The following is a 27971-nucleotide window of genomic DNA, read 5'->3' on the forward strand; positions in this document are numbered from 1 at the left end:
TAATTATGGAATTAATATCTAATTAATAGCATTGTGAACTGATTTCTGCTAAATCTATGTATGTTCTATCAACTCGTTTTATTTTTTAATATATCGTGAAACATGGATAATTAACTGTAAAAAGTTAATACACCCGAGACTGCATGGGGATGGTAAAAGAACAAAAATTTTAAGCTCATAGAACCTTCAAATCCCAATGAGACAAAGGTTAATTATTTATGTGAGAGTGTGTTGGGAACAATGAGTTTGTCACAGAAACTAATTAATATATTTATATAGAGTGAACTGAAAAGAGTTTTCCCACTGAATTTAGAATCTTATCTCAACGAATTAATTATAAATAGAAAGGATAAGAAAATACTGCCAGTTATTTTATTTAATTTTTATTAAGTTAAGGTGATTACTCAATAATATCCGTTTTAAATTATTTGACAATGAATATTTAATCATTCTACTATAGCTATTGTTGCTCGAACCTATAACCTTTAGGGTGCGTTTGGTTAACGGAATGTAAAATTACCTGTGGGAATAAAAAAGGTATGTAAGATTACCAGTGGGAATAAAAAAATATCGGGGAATAAGATTACTGAGAATGTTGTATTTTGTGTTTGGTTGGTTTAGTAGGAATGTAAGATTACAATGTTTGGTTAAAAAATAAAAGATTATTAGAATGTATATTTTACCAAATTGTCCTTATTATATATTTGCTTTTTAACAAGTTGAATTCTACTATAATGTAACTATAATTAATTTATATATTTTCTTTAAAAAAATTAAATTCATAAAATTGATATAACTTTTTTACATAATTGAAAAGATAAATAGGTTTAATGAAAGGGTAAAATTTCATTTTAACCCATGAATTTCATATAAAATTAATTATGGACTTTTTTGTAAATCTAAAATAGTTTAAGAATAAATTTGTAATTTAACCTTCGTAGAATTTTTATTATTCAACGACAGAAGAAGGATAATTTTTTTTAAAAAAATAAGGGAATTTTAGTCCAAAACGCCGGTAATCCAACAATACTTAAGGGAATAGAGGTAATCACATTCTCGGTAATATACCCCAAAAAAATCATTGTTGGTAATAAAAGATTACCGGAAATAAGATTATCGACCAACCAAACAGGAGAATGTGAATTTCATTCCCCGGTAATAAGATATTACGTAACGAGGCTTTAAGAATAACAATGATTCCTTTAACTACTTAGATAAGTTGATTCGTGCCTCTGCCAATTACTTTTATATTATAGTCCAGTTTGCATTTGAGATGTTGCTGTTTGCATAACCCATTAGTTTATGCTCTTGAGAAAAATACATAACTAATGTGAGCTGCTCACACATTAATGCATCTCTTCATTGACCATTAAAAACCAAATTTCTATAAGGAAAATTAAGTCAGTTAAAATCACTAAATAAAAAAACGACTTGACAAGTTAACACGTCAGTTTGTCTTAAAGGAAATATTGTTTATTATATATTTATACTAATCGTTTTATCTTGTGTCGATTGTTAGAAGATATGTGCTGTCTTTAGATGTCCAATTCTTTATCTGAATAATATTTACTTAGTATAAACATATATTTTAAAGATTTGATCATTTTATTTGGACCTTACTAATGATGTGCCAACAAATCACATAGAGATAAATAATAATTTTGTTAACATTTATTTCCATGTTTTAGCGCGTAAACGGCGAGGAAATGGGTAAATAAGATAATACGTTTAATAAAACAATATAAAATCATTTTTATCATAATTATAAATTATTTATATATTACTCAGGAAAAAAATATGAAAATGTTAATAAATAAAAATAATATAAATTTAAGGCCCATATAAAATATAAAGGAATCGATTTATTTACTTTTTACTAATATATATATATATATATATATATAATACAATTTAAAACATACTAGTACATAAATGAATATGAAAAAAATCAATATTTTTTTAATGATATGAGGTGATTAAATTAGTATATGGTTAGAGTCTTTTTTAACTATTTACAATGTATACAATCCTATAAATTTAATTGTCTAAATTTGAATCCCTAAAAAGATAATATTTTATTTTATTACCGAAATCAATCAATAAATTAAAAAAAGGATAACAATTTTCAACATAAAAAAAAAAAACAATAAGCATTGTATTTCGAAAGTAGAAGCAAGATGGAGATGGGGTTTCATATTGAGGCCAGTTCTTTTGTCGTATAAAGGGTACGAAATGGGGAATCTCATCTGAGAGTGTATAAAAATCCAGAACGAAATGTTGCCAGCCACAGTGTTATTTAAAGAAAGGGAAGAAAATGAAATGTGTAGGCCAATAAGGCGACCGAATGTAATTAACAATTCATTATTAAATCATCCACCTCCCTCTTCCTCCGGTGTTTATAACCCCCTTTTTGCTTTGTGCTGTTTGGCTCAAACCCCCTAACCAAAACCACTCCAATCACCCACTAAAAATGACAGGCTCTGGTGCCCCTTGCGGTGCTTGCAAGTTCTTGAGAAGAAAATGTGCTAGGGGATGTGTTTTCGCACCCTATTTCTGCCATGAACAAGGTGCAGCCCATTTTGCAGCTATCCACAAGGTCTTTGGTGCAAGCAATGTCTCGAAGCTTCTTGCTCACCTTCCTGTCAGTGATCGCTGTGAAGCCGCCGTCTCGATTTCGTATGAAGCTCAAGCTAGACTTCAAGACCCCATTTATGGCTGTGTTTCTCATATCTTTGCTCTCCAACAGCAGGTTCTTTTTCGATGCGAAATTTAATGATCTGAAACCCTAGTTTGAGTTTTAAAATATGTATCTAAATCCATGCTTTCTTGTGTTCCAAATTTCTACAGGTTGTAAATCTGCAGGCACAGCTTGCTTCTCTTAGGGAAAAAGCGGCTGAAGGAATTGTTAATGGAGGCTCTGTTACTTCAAACCCTAATGACAAATACCATGGAAAGGTTCCTTCTCAGCTCCAAGATGTTCATCTTCAAACCTGGTTTCACTCAGAAAATTCAAGCATGGCACCCGCTTTTAACCCGACGAACTCATACTGTGAGAATAATGGGTTTTTGGATCCAAACCCTTTAGCAAATTACGAGAACTCGGTCTCTTCATCAGGAGAAGATCATGTCTCGTACACTACTTTCGGACAGGCTTCTCATTCTATGTCTTCATTCGACATGCAAACAAACAACAGACAATGGGGTTTTCAGGAAGACGATGAATTTCAACCAATGGCCTTTGGATATGCTCCTCAACAATATTCATGCTGAGGGGACCAAGAGATTTTAATATAAGATCGGTGAAGGCACCATCGGCCTTCCGGTTTTGAATTGAAATGCTGCATACTCTGAAACATATATATATGCACTTCTGTTGCTATAAATAAGAAGCTAGGAACCCTAAAGGATTAATGTTCATTTTCGTACAATGATGAAACCCTAAAATCTACCCTACTATTGCTTTACTCTGTGTGTGTGACAGAACTGGAGATAGAAATTGATCTGGTTTTGTTTCAGCTAATCATTTGCTTCGTCTATGGACGACCTTGGCCTTCAAGGACATCTAGTTTTTGACCTAGTAATTAAACTATAGTTACCTACATTTCACTTTCCCTTTATGTTATTAGCTGCTTCTATAATTTTGACAGATGTTCCCCGTAAAGTCTTTGATCTAATTCATAAATCCTACTCGGTTAAAAGTTCATGATTTAGCTGCGTAGGCCAATTATTGACTCTGTTTGAATGCATGACATTGGAATATACACGATTATGATCCAAGTGAAACCCAGATTGTTTCTTTTTTTGGTAACAGATTAGTTTGGTTTTTAATTCTCCCTGATTTCCCTGTTGTTTCCAATGTTTTGGTGATTATTAGGAAACACGGTTCACAATCTGAACACGAATAGAAAAGAAATGAATGCTGAAACTGAATCACCTTAAAACCTGCTTAGTCAATGCAGCTTGCTTTTGAATTATTACCACTAGTAATCTAACTTCATTGCACGTGATGTTTGATCACTATGTCTTAATAGGATATGCAATATTAATATTCTTTGTGCATGCGTAATGTTCAGTCCCGAGCCGATTTATTTGATTTCTCGTGTCATCGAGAAAAAGATGGTAAAATACTGAGAACCCCTAAGGTGATAGATTAATATTTTTTATGCGATGGTGCACTCTAAAGTTACAATTTCTGAATGTTACATTAATACCTATGACATATGAGTCTTTATTAATATTTTTTTAGAGAGAATACGAGAAATTAATAATTTATTTGCTATCATATTTTGTAATGGAACATAAAACCGCCTATTTTTTTCCTTTAAATTACAAAATAAATTGAGTGAATGAATTAATGGAATCTGAGTAAAATAATTTAGGAAATGAATCTCGGTCCCAATGTGTTCCTTCCTTTGCTAGGCCCAACTGAAATGATAATCGATAAATATAAATACGGCCCAGTTAATGTGCTCTCTATAAACCCACTGCACCGACATGCTTACATCGTCTGTTTATACATTCCTTTCCGAGTTAATTGCACCACTAGTCCTCGAAGCATGATTACAATTTATATGGGCTCTTAGACTTTTGAATGTTCTAATTTAATCTCTAAACTATGACTATCGTTTTAAATTAGTCCTCAAACTTTGAGCATTTCAATTTCATCCCCAAACTACGACCTTCATTATAAATTGGCCCTCAAACTTTTTTAACATTCCAATTTCTTCCCAAACTATATGTATATACTAAGCACATCCCTTGTTAATAAAATGGGCAGGCCAAGTTATATTATTATATGTTTGGAAAAATAAAATAAAATTTAGGTTAAACTATGATTGAAACTAATTATATATTTGGATGAATTTGGAAAATCCAAAAGTTTGGGGATCAATTTAGAGTGAGAGTTATAGTTTAGGGTTGGACTTGAAATGGCCAAAAGTTTAAGGACTGATTTAGAATGAGAGTAATAATTTAGGGATGAAATTAAAATATTCAAAAATTTAAGGATCAATTTAAAATGAGAGTATTGTTTGGGGACATATGATGCAATTAAGTAATATTTTTCCTTTATATTTAATTAATTTCAAGCTATAAAATAATTAATGATAATTCCTTTTCATTTTTCTTCATTTTATGTCCAAGCATTAGAATCGCAAAAGAAGTTTCTGTGAAAGTTTAATAAATTTTAAATTTAATATTGATAGGAGAGGGGAATGAAAATCTCTAGAATAAGGAACAGAAGTGTTCTTAACGAATCTAGAATTTATGACCTAAAGAAATATGAGAGAACAAAAATAAACTACATTGAACTACCGAGACAACCCCTGATTTTCAAACCTACTTGCTCTCTTTTGAAAACATACTCAATGATATCATAATTAAACATAAATAACTATTATAAAACCATTTTAGAGAACGGAGCCCCATGACAGAAGTTTAAATCAAAATATTACAACATCCTGTTTAGCCGAAAGGCGGATATTCCTTGCTCGTTATCAGAGTTAACCTGTGACAGCCTCAATGCTCTTATGGCAGGGCAACTTTGACACCCAACCAAATATGCTTGCTGATAAAAATTAAACTGTGTACCTTTTCATTAAATTTTATAAATATATACAAGAGTAGTTATTGTGATTTGTAATCTCATTACATTAGCGTTACACTCTCCAATTCACATTTCACAATTAACAAAAGTTAGAAGATTTGTATAAATAACTAATCATAATTAATAGTAATTTATTTTTGAATAATAAAAAAAAATTATCAATAAATTTTTTTATAATTACAAAACGGATATAAACTTTAATAAAATTATTTTACCATAGCCAAACACACGTAGAGATGCATAAATAATCTTAATATTAAAAAATGAAAGCTGGTTATAAGGACAAAACCGTCATTCTGATGTGATCTATCACTGGATCCCACAATAAACGGTTGGGATTACGCAAACGTGGGTTACGAAATCAATAGTCAAAAGTTGCGTTAAAAAAATTCAAAGATGGAGTCCAACAAACTCCATTCTACATCTTTATATTGCCATTTCCCTTCTCTCTTTTTAATGCAATAAAAAACAATTTATATTTTTTTAAATTATTATAACAATAATAACGCCAACTAAATTAATATTCATTTAATAAAAATTATCAAATTTCTTATATATATATATATAATTAGCTGAGAATGATGGTGTCATGGCTTAAACATCAAGCTAAAAATGATTCTAATTGATGAATTAGGTCATTAATACTAGTGTGATTATGTTTCTATATGCATGCTTTATGAGACAGGCAACACTTTCAAAAGGAGGAATATGGTGATATAATAAAAAATAAATTAAGATACATTTGCTTAATTAAAAATAGCTAAGAGAGGGTTCTTAGCTCATAATGTAGGGTTTTGCATTCAATCAAGGGGACAGTTTGTCTATAAATATGAATACAAGGCAATGGCTTTTTGGTATTATATACATTAAAGATTATAAAGAACACTTAAGTTAGGTGAACTTACTAATTAAAACATAAACCCTAGGTGGAGTGGGTCCCTAGGAAACTTCCACACCCTAATAATCTTTTTTTAGTTTTTGAATTAAAATTTTGTATAATTATATTATTAGTCTTTTTTATTGTATAAAAAATTATTATTTTTAAAATTTTAATTTTAATCATTTATTTACATTTATCGATATATCAAAATAAAGATTAGAAAGGAGGACAAGAATGAACCACCCCCAGTATTTTATTATACCAACACTACGACGTGAAGCAGATTTACAATTTGTAATTGAAAATGTGTGATTGAACAAAGAGGCAAACGCCAATATTGCATGGCTGACCAGAAAGTTTAGTATTAAGTTTTCTCGGAAACAGTCTCCGTATATACAAATACAAACATCAGCATCAGGAGAGAAGGAGAATCGTACTCCATAAAGAAGAAGGATGATTTAGTTTGAGTCCCTCATCATTCTAAGGGCAAGTGCTTGAAGCTCACCCAGCTCATTATTGGAGGGTCTCCTCTTAGGGTAACCGTGGACATAAAAATGATCATCTCTGCTTTGTAAGCTCATGTTGTCGCATCTGTCGAGTGAGCTTTGTGGAGAAATGGGGTTCACGAAGGTTGGAACGGAAGGAACAGTCCCACAAACATTGCCTTGCCACAGATTCTCTATGTTATGTGAATTCATAGCAGTTTGAGCCAGCTGAGCTTTCGCTTGCATTAATTGAGCTTGGAGGTACGCCACCTATAAACAAGATTTAGAAATGAGTTATTAAAGCTAATCATAAACAAGAAAATGCAAAAGGAAATGTGATTACCTGCTGCTGCAAGGCGAAAATATAAGCAACGCAACCATAAACAGGATCTCGAATCCTTGCTTGAGCCTCGTAAGCAATGGTGACGACCGCCTTGCAACGATCATGTGCCGGGATATGTAACAACAATTTGGAGGCATTGCTAGCACCAAAGACCTTATGGATGGCGGCAAACCTTGAGGGGCCTTGTTCCGAGCAGAAATAAGGCGCAAATACACAGTCGGAAGCGCATTTTCGTCTCAGAAACTTGCATGCACCACAAGGGGAGCCAGTGCCAGATGATGCCATGTTACAAACTAAAAGAAAGAGAAAGAAAATCTTAAAAATGCTGTAAGCACACGAGTACACTAGGAAATGGTGCTATAAAAGATGGGATTTATGGAGGAGGAGATGGTTGTCTGGCTAGGTGAAAGTGGGGCTGTTAAGGGGCATAAACAGTGATGAATGGGGGACATTGGAGCCCTTTTGTAGGGTTCTAAAACAACATTTAATAATGATCTATGGGGATTGTTCATATAATGTTAGTATATATGATTTGGAGTTGGGTGTACATCATCTGAATGTTTGTTTAATACATCTGAAGGTTGATTTTTATGGTAGAAAGTTTTAACCTTTTCTTTTTGATTTGTTATATACTTTCCGCCGATCGCCGCACGTTTGAACTGTTGCCGTTTGTCGCTTTGTGCTCTTATTGCTATCTGCCGGTAAAACGTACCGACAACCACAAGTGAATTACATTTGTTTGTATTGCAGTTGGAGAAATTTTGTATATTATTTGTTTGAGGACAAACGTTGTTGTATTTGGTATGTTTCAAAATCGAAGCTAATCATATTGAATCAGCAATATTAAGAGATTAAAATGTAAAAAAAATGTCATGATTCATTTTTGTGGAAAGAGTAAACCCAAACGTCTAAGAATGCAAACAGATGGAGTCAAAGCTAGAGCCCTGTGCTGCAAACTGAAACCGATTTTTATTGGAAAGCACAAGCTTTTAAGAATATTAAACAATTAAAACGTGCACTTGCCTACTATTGCCTGGGAGACGAATTATAAACCATAATGTTGCAGGGCATTAGCGTGGACAGCATTATTTTGGCAAATTTATTTTCGTCTTCTGTTCGGTAATTATGGAACTTACAGAAGAATATCCATGACCAGAGCCATCAAAATCTCATGACCTTTTGTCAATCCGACCAATATTTTTCTTATCACATCCAATAATAATAATCATTGCAAAAAAGGGCCAAAGGACTTACTTCATACGAAGCTCATAATCTTGAGTATTAGTTGGTAAAATTTTAGCTTCTCAAAAGTATTTTGCACCACAAATGTCATGTAGAGAGGATGAAATCTTAGAATACCCCATTACCATTTAATCCCACCCTTTTAGAAGATTTCATCTTAGAAGAAATGGATTAAAGTATCAACTGTGTTTCCATTACTTACAAAAGGCTTAGACATGCATCACAAGCTCGGGTTAAAGATCTCAAAGCTATCCCCAAAACTAGATCTTATCAACAGTCAAGCTAGCTTTAGAAAATCCAAAAGTAGACAAACTTCAGTTTTGGTTTCAATATTTTACACATCCGTCCTTCACCAAAGTAAGAATATAAACATCCGTCACCTTCCTTCACCTCTTGTGATGAAACCTCACTTTCAACAAGATCTGCATCTTAACCTGTCCAAATTAACGTCGCAGATGATATGTGCAAATCACACATCAAACGGAGTTCAATAACAGTAGCAACGACATTATCAGCAGCAGCAGCAGCAACAGTGACAGGCTATATTACAAGGACTTTACTTCCTAAACTAAAGTGTGTCTGACGCATATGAGAAGGGGCTAGAGAGACAATTTGGTAGATAGAATAATGCTAAGATGGATATGTGTAAAGCACACTACAATAGATTATAGTACCAAAGTTCTAACTCATTTTCATGCATTAAACAGCATTCCTATTTATCTACATGGGATGAAAAGATCTTTTAACTTACTTGAGCAGTGTTATAAACAATGTACTCATTATACATCAGCTCAGAGTCCTTCACATTGGATGAAACTGGTTTGCCACAAGGTATGATAACATCATCCTTCCACTTTACAAAGTCAGACTTCTTAGGTACTTTCTTTCCAAGCCCCTTTGTAGAGTGCTTTCCTTTTGGCAGTTTCTCTATATACTGAATAAGAATGAAGAAAAGCAAAGAGAAATAATTAATAAATGTCAAGTTCTAATCTAGGCATTGGCATATAGGGTGCACTAACCTTGGCCTTTGTTAGTTCATAGACCTCCCCTAAAGCAACTTCACTGAGAAGCATGATGTTATGGTTTGAGAGAAAATAAGGATTTAGGAGAAGAGATCAGACGAGAGAGAGAGATGATAGAGAAGAAAAGTCATCATTCATTTGCATAAGGAAATTTTTACACCAGATTCTGTTAATTATTTAGTTACAATTGCCAATCATTAATTGCCAGCTGTCCCAGCTATGTAACTAACTGATTCTTCTCTTTCTTCTCTTTCACAGGTACTGGGCCTTCTGTCTTGGGCTTCTCCTTCAGTCCATCCTCTTGCTCGGCCTGCTCTGTAAGTACCCCGTGCCTCTCACCTGATTGAATTCCCAATTTGTTTCTTCAATCCCTAACCCTCGACCTTCATTTCCCAAATGTTCTTCGATATTTTCTCGCCGTTCCTCTTCTTCTTCTCCAATCCTGACAATACCCACCCCTCGAGACGAGCCTTGTCCCCAAGGATCGAACGCCGGAAACTGTCCTTTCAGAGTCGAGTAATCTTCCCAAGTATCATTTTCTGCAGCAAGATTCTCCCAGCGAACCATAAGTTGAGTAACAAGTTTACTGTTTCTGTTTATAATTCTTTTGGCCATAATTTTCAATGGTTTAATCTGTATTTCTCCTTCTTCATCTACTGCAGGAGGATCAGTAGCAACAATGGAGGAATCGCCTATGAACTTCTTCAGTAAACTGACATGGAAAACCGGATGCAACCTAGAAGAATTAGGTAAGTCCAAGCGATATGCGACTGCTCCTATTCTTTCCAGAATACGATAAGGTCCAAAAAATTTTGCTGCTAACTTCAAGTTTCTTCGCAGGGCAATCGATGTCTGTCTGTAGGGCTGCAATTTCAGGTAAACTAAATCCCCAATCTGAAAGGTTCTGTCAGTTCGATTCTTATCTTCTTGTTGCTTCATTCTATTACATGCTATCTGCAACTGATTTTTTTAGCAACTGTCTGGTAGCCTCTCTACTGCTCATTAGTTCTGATATAGTCTGTACTGTAGACTCAATAGGCCAAACCATAATAGGTGGTTTATACCCATATAACGCCTGAAAAGGTGTTATCTTTAGAGCAGTATGATAAGTGGTGTTGTACCACCACTCTGCATGTGGTAGCCACTTAGCCCATTGCTTAGGTTGATAGAAGCAAAGGCCCCTCAAATACTGTTCTAAGCATTGATTGACTCTCTCCGTTTGTCCATCTGTTTCTGGATGGTAAGCAGTACTGAAAAATGTCTTTGTGCCCAACAGTTTCATTAACTCCCTCCAAAACACACTTGTGAATGTCTTATCTCTGTCAGAAATGGCCATCTTAGGCTGGCCATGTAACTTATACACATTATCTAGGTGTATCTTAGCCACCTCTGTTGCAGAATAAGGATAAGCCAAAGACAAAAAATGGCTGTACTTTGTAAACTTATCCACAATCACCAAAATACAATTTTTCTTAAATGAAGTAGGCAGACCTTCAATGAAATCCATAGTGATTATCTCCCAAGCCTGATTAGGAACAGGAAGGGGCTGTAGCAAACCAGGCTTTGCTACATGTTCAACCTTAATCTGCTGGCAAATTTCACAACTTCTCACATAAGTAACAACCATAGCTTTAAGATTTGGCCAGTAAAAATGTGACCGAATCCTATAATATGTAGCTTTGAGCTCCTGAATGGCCTCCTTGAGGAGAGTCATGTAAGGTCTTAATAATCTTCAACCTAAGACTGCCATGAACCCCAATATAAACTCTACCACTGTATCTAAGGATAGCTTTAGAATATTTCCATTTACTGTCAACTGTAGGATTAATAGTAAGAGCTGAAATCCAATATTGAGCTAAAGTATCCTCTTGATAACTTTCTTCCACCTCTTGAACCCAAGCAGGTATTAAAACAGTAGCTTCCAAAGCAAAGTAGTGAGCCTGATCCTCCTATCTTCTAGATAAGGCATCAGCAACAACATTCAACTTCCCTTTTCTATACTGTATGGTATAGTCCAACCCCAGAAGCTTTGTCAAACCTCTCTTCTGAATAGTGGTAGTCAGTTTCTGTTCTAAAAGAAACTTTAGAGGCTCATGATCAGTCTTAATAATAAAAGGTTTACTCTCCAAATAATGTCTCCATTTTGAAACAGCCAAGAGAATAGCAAGGTATTCTCTTTCATATATAGATAATGCTGAATTTTTTGGACTTAGAGCTTGACTCAAATAAGCAATAGGTCTTCCTTCTTGTGAAAGAACAACCCCTATACCTCCAGAACTAGCATCTGTTTCTAGATAAAATGTTTTAGAAAAATCTGGTAAGGCCAAAACTGGAGCAGAACACATAGCCAATTTAAGATCCTCAAAAGCTTTATAAGCAACATCACTCCACTGAAATCCATCCTTTTTCAACAATTGTGTTAAAGGCCTACTAATAATGCCATAATTTCTGATAAATCTTCTGTAATATCCAGTTAGGCCTAGAAATCCTCTTAAAGATTTAAGAGTTTTAGGCTTAGGCCAATTATGCATAGCCTCCACCTTGCTAGGGTCAGTAGATACCCCTGCAGCAGAAATAATATGACCAAGATACTCCACCTGATTTTGTCCAAAGAAACATTTGGACCATTTTGCAAATAATTGATTCACCTTTAACACCTCTAAAACCAGCTGTAAGTGTTCAATGTGATCCTGCATACTGCTACTGTATACCAATATATCATCAAAGAAAACTAAAACAAATTTTCTGAGGAAAGAATTGAATAATTCATTCATAAGTGCATGAAATGTAGCAGGAGCATTAGTAAGACCAAAAGGCATTACCTTGAACTCATAATGACTTTGATGAGTTCTAAAGGCTGTCTTGTAAATATCTTCAGGTTTAATTCTGATCTGCCAATAACCTGACCTCAAATCAATTTTTGAAAAGTATACTGCCCCATGTAACTCATCCAACAAATCTTCCACTATAGGAATAGGAAATTTGTCTTAGATGGTCATACTATTTAATTCTCTGTAATCCACACAAAATCTCCAAGTTCCATCATTCTTTTTAATTATAAGGCAAGGAGAAGCAAATGGGCTCTTACTAGGTTGAATAACAGAAGAAGAAAGCATAGAAGCTATCTGTTTTTCCACTTCAGCCTTTTGATTGTAAGGAAATCTGTAAGGCCTTAAATTAACAGGTGGAGCAGTAGATTTGAGTTGAATAGCATGGTCATGAGATCTCTGAGGAGGTAGCCCTTTAGGTTCATCAAAAACTGATCTGTACTGATCCAACACATGTTGAATTTCAGTAGGAATAATAGTAGACTTCCCTTCCATATTCAATAAAACAACATGACCCAAAATATCTGAATCCCAGGCAGACATTTTAAGTAGTGTAGCTCCAGAAATTTGTAGTAATTCATTAGAGGGCTATTGACCTTGAATACAAATCTGATCCCCTTGATGGTCAAAGCTCAAGGTCATGTTGTTGAAGTCCATTAGTATTGGACTGAATAACTTCATCCAATCAACCCCCAAGACCATGTCACTTCCTCTCAATTTAAGCAGCCTAAAATCATGTAAAAAAGTATGGCCCTGCATTTGCTATTCTACCTTGTTGCACCGAGCTGAGCTGAATAATTTCTTGCCATTAGCCACAGTGATAGCCAGAGGATTAGGGGTAATAATCTGTATACCAACATCAGCCCATTTAGGGGTTAAAAAACTATGTGTACTTCCACTATCAATTAAGATATTCAGGGGTTTCCCTTGAATAGTACTCTGAATTCTCAAAGTATTATGGCCAATACAACCAGTAATGACATTCATAGAAATTTCTAGATTTTCTTCTTCTAGCTGCTGAATCTGTTCTGCATCAGTGGCACTAACTTCCACAGGAAAATTATCGATTTCTTCAGTCATCATATTGAACTGCATGTTTTTACACTGATGGCCTGGTAAATATTTCTCTCCACATTTGAAACAAAGATTATTTTGCCTTCTATAATCCATAAGATTCTGTTTTGAATTAGATGATGAGGTCGGCTTTGTAGGCACTGGCATAGCAGGTGTCTTAGACATAGATATGGGGTTTTAAAAGAAGGCTTTAATCTTTTATTTTCAAACTCCACAGAAAGTTCATAAAGCTTGGCCTGTTTACATGCTTCAAACAAGTTTCTAGGATCCAAAGCCTTGACCCTATGCTTAATATCATCTCTTAGACCACTAATAAAAAGTGATACAAAGAACTCCTCAGTTAAAGTAGGATTCTGCAACAACATATAGGGCTGTAACTCCTCAAATTTTTCCTGATAATCTTCCACTGACCCTTTTTGAGTCAATTTAGTAAACTCTTCCACAATATCACCGAAAGATCTATCACTGAATCTGTGACAGATATCAGCTTCAAATCCATGCCATGTTACATGGTGCTTCTGCATTATATATCCATCAAACCATATTTCTGCTTTGCCTGTCAAATACATAGTAGCTACCTCTACTCTTTGCTCAACCGGAACACTACAAATAGAGAAATATTTCAAGCATTTTTGAATCCATCCCCTAGGATTGACCCCATCAAAAAATGGTAGATCTATCTTAGGTCTGTGCCACATAGTTCCAGCACTGTTAAGTAAACCTCCTGGCCCCCTTTTTTCAGTTTCCAGTCCAAACAGATTAGGTCTAGAATCACTGTTTTCACCCACTTGATTTTCAGGCCTAAAACTGTTCTTAAGAGCTAAACATGCATCCGGTTTAGTCTTTAATAACCCAGGTTCATCCAGTTTATAGGTAAATCTAGACTTGTCATTCACCATAGTCACCAAAACAGGATTTTTGTCCTTATTTTTAGAAGTATCAGGAGATTGTACCTGCTCATCAATAGAATGCTCCTGTTCCTCATTCATGCCTGTCAGAATCTTTAACAGTTCCTTCACATAACCCTGATTAGTGGCCATTCTGGACTCTAATGCAGTGATTCTATTCTCTTGAGTCTCCCACCATTTAGGTAGATTAGTTTCATCTTGCCCCTTCTTCACCAAAGCAGCCAAGTCTTCAATCTGTTTTTGTATCCCAGATAAATCAGTTTCCGCCATAGACTGGTTCTTCTTTGTCATGCCCACCAGAAATTTTTGCCAGAATCAAAGCTCTGAATACCAATTGTTATGGTTTGAGAGAAAATAAGGATTTAGGAGAAGAGATCAGACGAGAGAGAGAGATGATAGAGAAGAAAAGTCATCATTCATTTGCATAAGGAAATTTTTACACCAGATTCTGTTAATTATTTAGTTACAATTGCCAATCATTAATTGCCAGCTGTCCCAGCTATGTAACTAACTGATTCTTCTCTTTCTTCTCTTTCACAGGTACTGGGCCTTCTGTCTTGGGCTTCTTATTCAGTCCATCCTCTTGCTCGGCCTGCTCTGTAAGTACCCTGTGCCTCTCACCTGATTGAATTCCCAATTTGTTTCTTCAATCCCTAACCCTCGACCTTCATTTCCCAAATGTTCTTCGATATTTTCTCGCCGTTCCTCTTCTTCTTCTCCAATCCTGACACATGAGGCCCATAGGATTTTTCCTATCAGTAAAGCAATACTGAGCACTCTTACTGACCAAATCAGCAAAGTAAATCCCCTTGCCAAACTGGAACGCAAAAATGTAACAAATGTTAACCTTGCAAAAGAAATGTGTATGTCCTGTATGCAATGATGTACAATCATATATGAAAAGAAAAAGTAAGAGAACCATATAGCCAGTTGCTGGAGCTTCTGGAGGAGCTATTCTTAGTCCCTGGCTCAGTATCCCCACAAAATTTGTCAACCTGGAACCTGCATATGAAAATGTTTCATAATCTTGAAAAACTGTCCATCAGGAATATTACCCCAAAGTACTTGAAGCAATTTGTGGAGCACTCATCTCCTATGCAAATATAAAAGCCACTTACCATGCCAAAGAAGCATTTTGTTACTAAATTTTTCTCTGTAAGGAGCAAACTTATCAATTTCTCCTCCTCTTTCAAGTGAGAATACTTCTTCCAGTTCAAGTGTCCATTCCTGAAGGTAACATATAGTTGCAGTAAGTTTATTTTGCAAATTGAACATGCATTAGAAAAAAAAGGGTGGGGGTATAAACAAGACCATAATCAACTGTTAAAAAGTCGCAGCTTTTTAAACATTCATACTCACAGTATGAGTAGGAGCATGAGTGGTAAAGAGATATTTCTCAATCAACTTAAAAGCGTCGCTATCATGAGGAAGGGGAGTGATATCACATTTTAGTTTCTTATATTTTTCATCAAGGGAATCATCGTTGACGGCATCAAAACCTACTAATCTTGAGGCTATTTCAATGTCTTGAAGAGCTTCCAACATTTTCACCTACATTTCAAGCAGAAAAGGACCGTAGATTACTCCTCACATAGATTATATCTTGTTGCAAATTAGTTTAAGAACAAATTTAAAGCAATAATTGAGCAAGTTGACTCCAACTTCCTGCCTTCAACATGCAACAGTGCAAAATAAATTGGTGTTTTATACCGTTGGTACTATAACATGCAGCCATGAGGACAACCAGTCAATAACATTTTTCGATATTTAACAGGATTCTTTGTAGCTTAGAATAGCATCCAACTATCAGAAAGTGCTAAAAATAGCATTCACCATAATGGTACAACAGAAGGAGAAAATGTCCAGCTAGAAGCTAGGGGCGTTGCACAAGGAATTGAAAAATATAATGAAGAGCTACAAATATACACTTAGGTGACGTTTGGTTCGCTGGAATGGTTTTGAGGGAATTAGAATCTGTCAGGAATTGGAATATGAAACCTGTTTGGTTGGCCTGCAAATTTAATTGGAATCCAATTTCATATTCTGTTTGATTTGCAGACATGTCAGATGAATTTGATTTCAGTAATGTAAAATGACAAAATTACCTTTCTTTTTTTTTTGCTTTATTTTAGTTTGTTTTATAACTTACATGTAGCAATATATTATAAAATTTTTAAAAATATTAAATTTTCATTTTATTGATTGATTATTCATTTCAATAAATTATAAAAATCATGTTAATAAACATCATAAGTTAAAATCATCGCAATTAGGGATGGTCATAGATCGGGTTTTGGTCCACCCGACCCAAGAACAAGGGAACCTCCACCCTAGACCCGACAAAAATAAAGTTTCACCGACCCGACCCGACCCAAATATATGAATTAAAAATCCGACCCGACACGAAATAATAAAAAAATTATTTTTATTCAATAAAAACAAACATGTTAGGATTTTCGGAAGCTCGAAACGACAACCGGAACGATTTGCAAAGAGGGGTCGGAACGGTTTTGTGTTTAGGGAATAAGGAGATTGAAAGATAGAGAATTGCACAGTGATTTATAGTGGTTCGACTTTCTCAATCAAAGTCTACGTCCACTACCTTAGCTCCTCATCAAGGATTTTCCAACAAATTCACTAATTTGTTCTTTCTTTTGAGGATAAAGAGTAACCTTACAAACTCCCTAGTTTTTCCGGGCTAAACTAGAACCTTTCCCTAGCTTTTACACGGGCTAAGCTAGAACCTTTCCCCTTTATAAAAGGATAATAAATGTAAACAAGAAAACCTCTCTAAGGTAGGTGTTTACAAGATTGAGCTCACAAGAACAAAATATTTACAAGAGAAAGATGAAATAAGATTGAAAAACTCTTCTCTTGTGTTTGATTGCTTGGATAGTTGTTCTCTTACTTCTTCAAGTGTCCTTAGCTTGTATTTATAGCTTGGAATGAGTTTGAAGTCGTATCTAGTCGTTGGGGATGTTTTGGAGCCGTTTGGGAATGATTTTTCTACTCAAAAAGGCTGCCCAGAATGAGGGGAATCGGTACCCCTTCATAGGGAATCGATACCCCTTCATAATATTCAAATATTACTGTTCAAACAGTGATTTACTGTTCAAATAGTAATTTACTGTTCAAATAGTAAATTACTATTCATAAAAACATTTTTTGTGCTCAATTTTAAACTAAAAGAACTTTGAATTATTTTTGTAAATTTTGAATAAATTCAATTAAGTCCAAAAACATTTTGTAAATTCAATTCAAGTCCAAAAACCATTTTGTAAATTCAATTCAAGTCCAAAAACCATTTTGCCTTAAATTGTTATATCGAAACATAGTTCAACAATCTCCCCCTTTTTGATATAACAAAACATTTGAAAAATTGTTTTTGGCAAAAACTCCCCCTTAATAAAATGTTTAATGAAAAAGATACTAGTTGTTGGAAAACATATGAAAATGTTAAGCTCCCCTTTTTTCATTAAGAAATTGAATTTTTTTTTTATTAAGAAATTGAATTTTTCAAACTAAACTTCTCCCCCTTTTTGTTATATCAAAAATAATTCGATCTTTGAAGTTTAAAATAACTTTGGAGAGTAAGTAGTAAATTTTACATTTAAAAATCATTTGAAAAATCAAAGCTCCCCTCAATAAATGTATTCCAAACAAAATTAAGCTTTTAAGATCTTGACACTTAAACAAAATATTGAATTTCTAAAAAGAATAACAAACATGTTTGTAGCACATGAAATTCAATATATCCAAGTCTAAAATACTTTATGCAATACCAATTTTTTGAAATTTGATATTAATACCAATTGTTAAAATTAAGTGCATTTGCATAAAGTTTTCCAAAAATGTTATGCATTTTGAATAATTTGATATCAATTGTTAGAGAGATATAATTTGCATTTAAAATCAATTTTGACCAAAATTCATTGTGATGAACTAAAAATTCTGAAAAATTATTAAAACGTTAAGATGTTCATCATAACTTCCTTTTAACATACATGAGATTAAGACAATGATGCATAATCATTTAAAACCAAAACTCATGTATGCTTAAAATCAAATGAGCAACCAAATAACTAAAATTAAAAGCATTAAGCTTAGAGGTTACCCATTCCTTTTTCATGTGTGGCTAGAGCATCTTGAATATCATCATTTTCATCACCATTGCTCTCACACACCTACAAGAGATATTTATTTCGATTTTGGTATCCAAATTGCTTTGGATCCTTGAATGTTAGTTTCAATGCCCCTTGTTCTTTTTGGAACCCATACTTGTCTAATTTTAAAATGTTTTCCTTTCTTCAAAGGACAAGTATGTTCCAAATGACCATGAAAATGGCAATGTGAGCATTTTGCCATTTTTACACATAATAGGTTTTTTTTAGAAATTAATTCTTTTTCTTTTGTTAAGCCTTCAAGCTTAACTTCTAACTCAAAATTTTTCTTTTCTAAATCATTTATTTTGATTTTTGAAAGCTCTAAATCATTTTTTAAAATTTCATTTTGATTTTCAAAATCAACTTTTGCTTTCAAAATCAAATTATCTTTAATTTTGAGTTTTGAAATTAATTTTGTATATTTGGAATTCATGGTCTCAAATCCCAAATACAACCTATTATAAGCATCTTGTAACTCATCAAAAGTAAATGAATTAAATTCATTTGAGTTAGAAGATACCTCAACTTCTTCATGAGTGGCCATGAGGCATAGGTTGACTACTTCATCTTCATCATTGGAATCATCTTCATCACTCCAAGATTCAACAAATGCCTTCTTCCCCTTTTTTTTTAAAAGAGGACATTCATACTTGACATGCCCCTTTCTTTGACAATTGAAGCACACCGGGGGACACTTCTTCTTGGTTGATTCATGTTTCACTTCTTTGGAAATCATGAATCTCTTGAGTTCCTTCAAGAGCTTGACCATCTCTTCTTCTTGTTCATCGTCTTCTTCATCCACCTCATCACTTGATTCTTGATAGCTTTCATTGGTGGATTTGAAGGTAATGCCTACCTTTTTCTTCTCTTCCCTTTCTTCATCTTCCTTCACCATCATCTCATGAGTGAGAAGGGAACCAATTAGCTCTTCGAGAGTGAGAGACTTTAGGTTTTTAGCTTCGATAATGGCCGTCTTCTTCGATTGCCACTCCTTTGGAAGAGAGTAAATCACCTTCCTCACAAGCTTCTCATTAGGGATTACTTCTCCATATCCCTTGAGACCGTTGACAATCACGGAAAATCTATTCGTCATAGCTTTGATGTCTTCATTGGGTTTCATCTTGAAGTTCTCGTAGCTATGGTTGAGAAGACTTTTCTTTGATTCCCTCACTTCGTCGGTTCCTTCATGAGTGACTTGGAGCTTATCCTAAATCTCTTTGGCATTGGAACAAGATGAGACTCTTCCATATTCATTTGGGCCTAAAGCACAAAATAGAATATGTATAGCCTTAGAATTACGCTGAAAATTTTTCTGCTCTTCTCTATTCCAATCGTTGTACTTGCCGGGTGGAGAGGAGTAACCGTCCATGATTGAGTACCAAGCTCCTAGATTGTATGATTGAATGAAGTACATCATCTTATTCTTCCAGTGTGCATAATTTTCTCCATTGAAGAAGGGTGGCTTGTTGACCGGTTGTGAATCCATAATAGGATATTCTTCAAGATAATAAGCACCGGAGGAAAAAGTCATTTCTTTGTCGGTTGCGTCGGGAATTGGTAGAGCTTCTTCTAGGATCGTCTCAAGGTGGTTAAACCTTCTTAACGAGTTAGGCTCTGATGCCAATTGTTAGGATTTTCGAAAGCTCGAAACGACAACCGGAACGATTTGCAAAGAGGGGTCGGAACGGTTTTGTGTTTAGGGAGTAAGGAGATTGAAAGATATAGAATTGCACAGTGATTTATAGTGGTTCGACTTTCTCAATCAAAGTCTACGTCCACTACCTTAGCTCCTCACCAAGGATTTTCCAACAAATTCACTAATTTGTTCTTTCTTTTGAGGATAAAGAGTAACCTTACAAACTCCCTAGTTTTTCCGGGCTAAACTAGAACCTTTCCCTAGCTTTTACACGGGCTAAGCTAGAACCTTTCCCCTTTACAAAAGGATAATAAATGTAAACAAGAAAACCTCTCTAAGGTAGGTGTTTTACAAGATTGAGCTCACAAGAACAAAATATTTACAAGAGAAAGATGAAATAAGATTGAAAAACTCTTCTCTTGTGTTTGATTGCTTGGATAGTTGTTCTCTTACTTCTTCAAGATTGAATTACTATTCATAAAAACATTTTTGTGCTCAATTTTAAACTAAAAGAACTTTGAATTATTTTTGTAAATTTTGAATAAATTCAATTAAGTCCAAAAACATTTTGTAAATTCAATTCAAGTCCAAAAATCATTTTGTAAATTCAATTCAAGTCCAAAAACCATTTTGCCTTAAATTGTTATATCGAAACATAGTTCAACAAAACTTAATTGAAAAAAATTATATATAGAAGAGTATTATTGTACTTATTCCTAAACCCTAAACTCGACCCCGAATATCACACTTAAAAAATTCCGATCCGAACCCGAATTTATTTTAAAAATATCCGACCCGATCCCGAAATTTTTTTAAAAAAATCTAACCCGAATACCAAAAGATTGATAAGGGTAGTATGGTCAAATTTCACATTCCCTCCTCCAAAAGATTTCAATTTCATCATGTTATAGATGAAATTTACTTTCTCTCATTTGATGAAATTGGATTTCAATTCTCCCTTTGAAAACTTGAACTAAACATAAGAAAGTGGTGGAAATGGATTCCAATTCTTCCTAATTCCAAGGGATTCCAGCGAACCAAAAGCCACCAAAAACTATAATATAGTTCAAAATGTCATAATGAAACAGCATAACACCTTCAATATTTAACGGGAACAAAACAAGGCAATCAAGTATCAGTCCTACAATGAGAAATCGCTTCATAATTGACCACGAGAACAATGCTCAAACGAAACAAAATCAGGACTGATTAAAATAAACAGATACAGGAATCAGACAAGTAAATTCAACTAGATGTGTGGAAGTAGATGTATCTGACTAGTATATTCACAATAGAAATCAGGCTCCAAATAATTAACTACAAGCACAAACTAGCCCTTATCTTATTTTTGGGTTTGAACATAATTCTATAAGATGCCATAAATGTTTCAACATAAAAGGAAATAAAGATCTGACAGCATGGCAGTGTCATCATTCAAATCAAAAGCATTCAAAAACCAGAAAAAGGTAATATTATGTAGAATATATACCTTTGACTTGAAATCATCTTCATCCCTTATGACATGTGGATGGATAGAAGGAATAACAGTAAAAAATCTATTACTGGCATCAATAATCAAGCTTTCTTTGACAGAAGGATCAGAAGTGCTGTTGTTCAATAGATTTTGAATCTCTGTTAATGCCTCAAAGCCTGGGCCAAGAAGATATGGTTACTAAAATTTCTACTCTACACATGCTAGAAATTTAACTCCTAGAATGTAACATCTAAGGATGCTCAGCATAATAGAGAAAATAAATAAGACTTTACAGTTGCCTACCTTTCTGAATGTTACTTTTGCTCAGCTTTCCAAGGGGCATTTCAGATATATCAATCTCAAACTCCAACATTGCAGCCCTGTTATAAAGAAAGGATTATTAAAACATCAAAGTAATTTGAGGGAGTACGAGAGAGGGAAGGGTTTTCTTGGAAAACGGACCACTTGCCTGTATGTTTCCACATTAAAAAGCATCTTCACCAATTCAAGTAATGGAAGAGGAAGTTGACTGTTGCATCCGTGTGCTTCTTTTGTGACACCTGTTTGTTAACTCCATAATCCTACAAATCCCAGCATATAAAGAACTATAACCAAAAAAAATGCACTATCTAAGCAAGAGGCATATACATCTGGAAAGAGATGGAAAAGAAATAAGCAATACGATATCCAATGGGAAAAATCCGCCAGGTTGTTTCTGGAAATTTTCTCTCTGTTCCCATGCCTCCCATGTATTCCCAGTTTTCTCAAGAAATAAACGTTTGAATCCAGAGATTGCATCTGATTTTGACATATCTTCCAATTTGTTACCGCCAATTTTTTCATTCCCCACGCGGCCCCATTTACGGAATACAAAACAACCTGATCCTTTATCTTCTTGGATTATTTGGAGGATGTAATAACTTCATATGACAAAAAAACGTAGTAAGTTAACATTTATTGAGAAATAAAATAATCAAAAGAGAGCATAAAAATAGAAAATTTTAAAAAGAACAAAGTGGAAAAATTAATGTGGAAATAAATTGCTACACAAACAGTCAAAAACTGTTTCTGACTCTATTTTTCTTGACATTCCCATGTCTTGTAATCATGTCCGACTCTTTCCTGGACAGCTGTACAAGGATACGATCTCCCGAGAACCCTCCAAATACATGAAAATCTTGAGAAAAAATTGAACATGCCCTAGTTGGGTGCATAATCATGTCCAATACTCGCATCCAAGTCCAACTAACATGTTAGAAAAGAAATGAGGAAAAGGCAATGTTTTCAAAGAGAATGAGAGCAAGAAAAATGTCCCTCATTATGCTTAGAAGGAACATACTATCATTAAGTTCAGTCCATCAATAGGCAATAAAGAAAAACATTTAACACAAGTTGCAAAGCAGGAAAGTCACAGTCAGCTATAATATATTAGAAAGCCAGCCAAAGAGATGGGTGTACAATATGCACCTGTTAACACCGGTTGATAAGTCTGACATGTTCAAAGTTGTGTTATATATACTTCCCCCATCCTCAAGTATGTGACCCGACTCTTGTAGACCAGAAGCTTCATGCACAGCACTTCGTCCTTTTACTTTGACAGTGGCCATGCTAGAGGCCTCACCAATGGCTTCAACATTGTACAAGTCAAAAGGAAGCTTTTTCTGTCTTTTAAAACAGTCAACAAGATAGTCCTCCCTAACAATTGGCAATCTCATCTTCCTGAAAATTGAAACACATGAAATTAGTCTAAAATGAATGAAAAACTCAAGAGAAGAAATATGAAAGGAGCTTTACCGTGCCTTCCTCATCTCGGCAGCATGACTCTCCAATTCCCCACTCACAACAAGGCAATTTGTATCTGTAACATTATTTCTTTAGTACATCCCAATCAACATAAGCTTTTATATCAAAATACAGTCCAGGGGGCACATACCATTCTTGATATTGGCATGAACTATACCACCAGCTTCCTTGATTTTTCCCTTCCACTCTTCCTGAAAAGCAAAAATCCTCAAGAAATGAACATACATTCACATTTATTCTGACAAAGAAAATTGAATACAACTTCAGCATAATTTAAAATACAGTGCAACACAGTGCAAGAGATATTACCCTGGACTCCTGACACAATCCAACCATGCAAACTTTCAAATCTGCCAAGCTTTCAACCTTTGACATTTGAGATTGGCCATTAGGAGCTTGATTCGAAGAAGCAGATGGTGGAGGCAGGATGTGAATAGGTTTCTTTATTTTTTGTGATTTAAACCACTGCAGAAGTTTGAGTCAGGAAAATGTTTTAAAGTCTAAATAATTTAGTTTATCACATGAATCTTAGTCACCTTGCTAAGAAATTCATTATTTGTTTCATCTGGGACTTTCCATTTCCCTTTAAGACGTTCAGGTTCACAAGTAGCGTAAGAACACTTGCTCCATGCTGAAATGTAGCCACCGCAACGATACTTGCCTCCAGAAAAGGAAAGACAGCCAGAACACATGGGACATTTACCAAGTGCTCCAAACATCATCCCATCAGCACTGCATAGAATTATACCAAGAGAATCCTTTCAATTTTAGGTGCAGTCTATTAGAAGTTTATGTTCATCACGACATGGAATAAATTCTTAAGCAATTCATCACAAAAACTACATTTAGATACACACACAAAAAAATCGCAGGTTCAATTATAAAGTGTTCAATATAGGTACACCAATTTGCATCATCTAGCAAGGTATCTCCAATTTAGTTGTAAACTAAAAAGAAGGATATCATGAAAGTGCGCAACTTAAATGAACTTAAAACCCATAAATAATAAATGTACTTAAAACTTAAGCGGCAGCATCAAAAAGCAGTAAACAGGAACCATAAATGAATCTCAAAATTTACCCCATGCTTCTACTATGTTCTTTTATATACCAATATTTTATTTAAGACAAACTAGATACAAGACAGATAAACAGCATTCTGATTTAACGAGTATTTTTTTATAAAAAAAGTAGTTTATCTTCTGCAATAAAACAATGAAGTGCACAACTATTTTGGAAGACAGATCAAATATTGAGATGCTATAACAACAAAAATGACACATTTGATTTTGTTTTAAGGAACCACATAGAAACCAAATTTTGAGAAGAAGAGGGTACAAAACACATTAGTTTCTGAGAAAAAAAAAGAAACAAAAAAATGTAAACAAAACATATGTTAAGGTAAAACCATTTTACATGTGACATCAAATAACTAACCGCACAGCCAAAGTAAAATCTTTTCAATAGATTCTTTACTGGGTGCTTGAATCCAGGGTTTCAAATAGCTCCAAGGTTTCAAATAGCAGCCGAATAACGGTATCGTGACCGTTATATCGCGATCGCGGCGATGTCCAAAACCGGTATCGCGAAAAATAACGGTGTGAAGCAAGATCACACTAATAGCGGCGGATAGCGGCCGCAATTTAACGGATCGCGGCCAATCACAGTAATAGCGGACCACTATTCCGCTATTATTCAGTTATTTTAATTATAAAAAAAACAAGTTTTTTTATTAAAAAAATCAGTTCATTCGAAAAAATTCACGATTGCGATATCCGTAATGACCGCAATAGCATCTGTTATATCCGCAACCGTGATAAATGTAACGCGACCGAAAACGTGACCACAATCGCTATTTAAAACCCTACTTGAATCATTTCTTAATCCATATGTTAAGGCAAGAACCAAAAGAAGATTCTTTATTGGGTCCTTGAATCATTACATAATCCATAGATCCATTTTACTTAATCCTGGAAGTTAGTAACAAGTGAAACCAGGATTTTAAAAAACGGTTCGCGATTTCGGCTCTGATATAGTGGTTTCGCAGCCGTCCGAGTTACCCGCGACAGCCGCAATAGCGGCCGCGACGGCCGCAATCACGATAAATCTGAAATAACCGAAAACGCGACCGCAATTTGAAACCATGAATGAAACCAATATATGAAAAGCATAAACAATCCACCTCTCCCTTCATAATCTTTTGGGAGCAACCCTTGCAAGTAGCACGAGAAGTTTGTTAAACTTCAATAGCATATTCCATGGCTTGAGGAGAGACATTTTTTGCATTTGAAGGTCCACCGGATTCCAGATAGTTCCTGATTTTTTGTTGGTCCTCCCATCGAAGCGATTCTATGCCTTCAACATCATCAGTACTACACAATTTAAAAAGAAGAGGTTATCCTCTGCATTCAATACAGATAGCCTTTCAGAAATCACACCAGACAATTAGTAAAGTACGTACGACTTTATCTGATTTGCTTTCCTTAGTATACAATCTGCATGGTTCCACATCTAATTCAGGAAACAGACAAATATAAGTAAAAAAAGTTAGAAGATTTAAGCATCCACAACAATGAAATAAGTAAAATTGAAGAAAAGGGTAAGAAATGTCGACAGAAAAAAGCTGACTTTGAGATTTAGAAGAACACAACAGGGAATGCCACTAGCCAAAGCCTAAAAGAAAATTATTGAAATAAGGGAAAACAACAAATTAAGCAAGAAATTAAACAATACCCCACAAAATCCAAATGAAAACAACAGTTGCATGCACTTCAAATTTCCCAGAATTCAGGGGGGGGGGGGAAGAGCCAGAAAAAGGAAAATAGAAAGAGTGGAGAAAATGTACGGGCATGAAGCCGTCGAACTGGGTGGCAGTGACCATCTTGCCTAGCCTGAAGGCCTCCTTGCTGATAACGCTTTTGCAAGTTTTGCAAGAAGATCGAGCAGACTTGGCATATTCCGCTTTCCATGGCTTTGGTGGGTTCGCCATTTTGGTCTCTCTTCTCTTCCGTCTAGATACTTCTCAGAGTGGGGTTTGTAAAGTGTATATATATAGGTGTGGGATAAGAGAAGAAATTGGAAGTGAATCTTCGGGAAATACTGGGGGAGATAATCTGTTTGCTTGGCTTCCCTAATACGAATTCCTTCTGGGTAAAAACTTGGAAGGATTAATATAAAAATAATTGACTAAACTTTATCTCAAAAAGGATTTAATGCCAGAATAATTATGAGTAAACTATATATTTTAACACTTAAACTTTTAATTTTTTTTAAAATTATACCTAAAGTTTATTTTTTATTTTATTTTAGTATATTGTTGTTAAAAATTTAGGTACTAAAATGAAATAAAAAGTTGACGACAAGTACTAAAATTAAACAAAAACTAAACTTTAGATATGATTTTATAAAAATTGAAGGTCTAGGTACTAAAAAGTACCAAAAACGAAACTTTAGGTATTAAATGTGTAATTTACCCAATATTTTTTTGCTAAAAATTAACATTTTTTTATTAAGCTGGGTTGATTACAAAATAGTATATGTTCTAAATATTTTCAATCATTTGACAATAAACTCTCAATCACCTTATTGCTATTGCAGTCGATGGTGCTCGAACATGTGACCTCTACGAATAACAACGATTCCTTTAACTATTTAGGTAAATTGGTTCATGCATAGTTAACGTTTTTTAGTTACACTTCAAGTTGCCTAATTTTTTTTTAAATAAAAAAAATATTATTTTTCTAATATAATTTTTTTTAAAAAAATTAATTTATTTATAAAAGAACCCAAAATTTAATGAAATTATAAAAAAAACTCTAAAAAACTAAAATCTCTCATTTCAACCCTATTACTAACTGTCATCGGCCATCTTTGGCCACCATCGTCATCGCCAAACAGTCACCCACCCGTCCCTGGCCACCCATTGATCAACCTTCGCCCTTACCATCACCCAAATCCCCTAAATCTCTAAAATTCCCCACATACAAATCCCTAAAACTTTAAAATCTTAATCTCCACAATGGAACGTCGGAGGAGTATCAACGGAGCGGCGACGAGGATGAATTTTGGGCGGAATTACACGGTGATTCGAATGGTGGTGATGAAGTGGCTTATGGACGTTGAGACCGACCGAAATCAACGAAAAACAACGACAATGACTTAAAATCCGACGAACATTTGAACATTTATCCACGACAAATTGGTGGCAGCTTACGATGAGAAGGCCAATGGGGGTTTGATCGACAATCGATGTCGGTGTTAACAATAGTGGCGATGGTGGTCACGATTGGCCAGATGATGATCGTGGAATGGGGAAAGGGGAGGGGTTTTTTTTTAAAAAAATTAAAATAAACTCTCAAAATTACAAGAACTTACAAATGTCACTTAACGATCAAATTTAACGGTTGTTACTGTCTAGGCACTTAAAAGTGCTCCAATGAAAACATTAGGCACCTAATTTTAGCAAAAAAAAATTAGACACTAAAACGTTTTTTGAAACAAAGCTCAGAC

At 34.6% G+C, this 27971-nt stretch overlaps 3 protein-coding genes across 3 annotated transcripts; 1 reads left to right on the forward strand and 2 right to left on the reverse strand.

Annotated features, from left to right (window-relative positions):
• The first annotated feature begins 2446 nt into the window (after positions 1-2446).
• Positions 2447-3425, forward strand: LOC120158242 (LOB domain-containing protein 29-like). The gene is made up of 2 exons (XM_039169133.1): positions 2447-2749; positions 2848-3425. Exons 1-2 carry the CDS (start codon positions 2471-2473, stop codon positions 3268-3270), a joined length of 702 nt encoding a protein of 233 aa, XP_039025064.1. The 5' UTR covers positions 2447-2470; the 3' UTR covers positions 3271-3425.
• Positions 3426-6797: 3372 nt separating this feature from the next.
• LOC120158243 (LOB domain-containing protein 16-like) lies at positions 6798-7632 on the reverse strand. The gene is made up of 2 exons (XM_039169134.1): positions 7314-7632; positions 6798-7240 (listed from the first exon to the last, which is right to left on the reverse strand). Exons 1-2 carry the CDS (start codon positions 7596-7598, stop codon positions 6944-6946), a joined length of 582 nt encoding a protein of 193 aa, XP_039025065.1. The 5' UTR covers positions 7599-7632; the 3' UTR covers positions 6798-6943.
• Positions 7633-8726: 1094 nt separating this feature from the next.
• On the reverse strand, positions 8727-26586 carry LOC120158194 (poly [ADP-ribose] polymerase 1-like). Its single transcript, XM_039169092.1, is given in 20 exon segments — positions 8727-8989; positions 9307-9489; positions 9575-9626; positions 15119-15204; positions 15307-15389; positions 15506-15614; positions 15747-15938; positions 21676-21836; positions 21964-22040; positions 22130-22193; positions 22196-22241; positions 22343-22580; positions 23128-23379; positions 23455-23518; positions 23594-23654; positions 23773-23928; positions 24000-24221; positions 25645-25834; positions 25924-25973; positions 26308-26586. Coding segments are annotated over 20 exon segments (2478 nt in total). The 5' UTR covers positions 26452-26586; the 3' UTR covers positions 8727-8941.
• Positions 26587-27971: the final 1385 nt, after the last annotated feature.

Source organism: Hibiscus syriacus, unplaced genomic scaffold, assembly GCF_006381635.1.
Source record: "Hibiscus syriacus cultivar Baekdansim isolate YM2019G1 unplaced genomic scaffold, ASM638163v2 tig00111309_pilon, whole genome shotgun sequence".
Lineage (NCBI taxonomy): Eukaryota > Viridiplantae > Streptophyta > Magnoliopsida > Malvales > Malvaceae > Hibiscus > Hibiscus syriacus.

What these genes read in the sequence shown, in the direction of transcription:
- LOC120158243 (XM_039169134.1), bottom strand. Translation starts at nt 7,598, where the DNA reads ATGGCATCATCTGGCACTGGCTCCCCTTGTGGTGCATGCAAGTTTCTG. An exon ending in TTTTCGCCTTGCAGCAGCAG is followed by an intron (nt 7,241 to 7,313) that starts GTAATCACATTT and finishes TCTTGTTTATAG; the next exon opens with GTGGCGTACCTCCAAGCTCA.
- LOC120158242 (XM_039169133.1), top strand. Translation starts at nt 2,471, where the DNA reads ATGACAGGCTCTGGTGCCCCTTGCGGTGCTTGCAAGTTCTTGAGAAGA. An exon ending in TCTTTGCTCTCCAACAGCAG is followed by an intron (nt 2,750 to 2,847) that starts GTTCTTTTTCGA and finishes AAATTTCTACAG; the next exon opens with GTTGTAAATCTGCAGGCACA.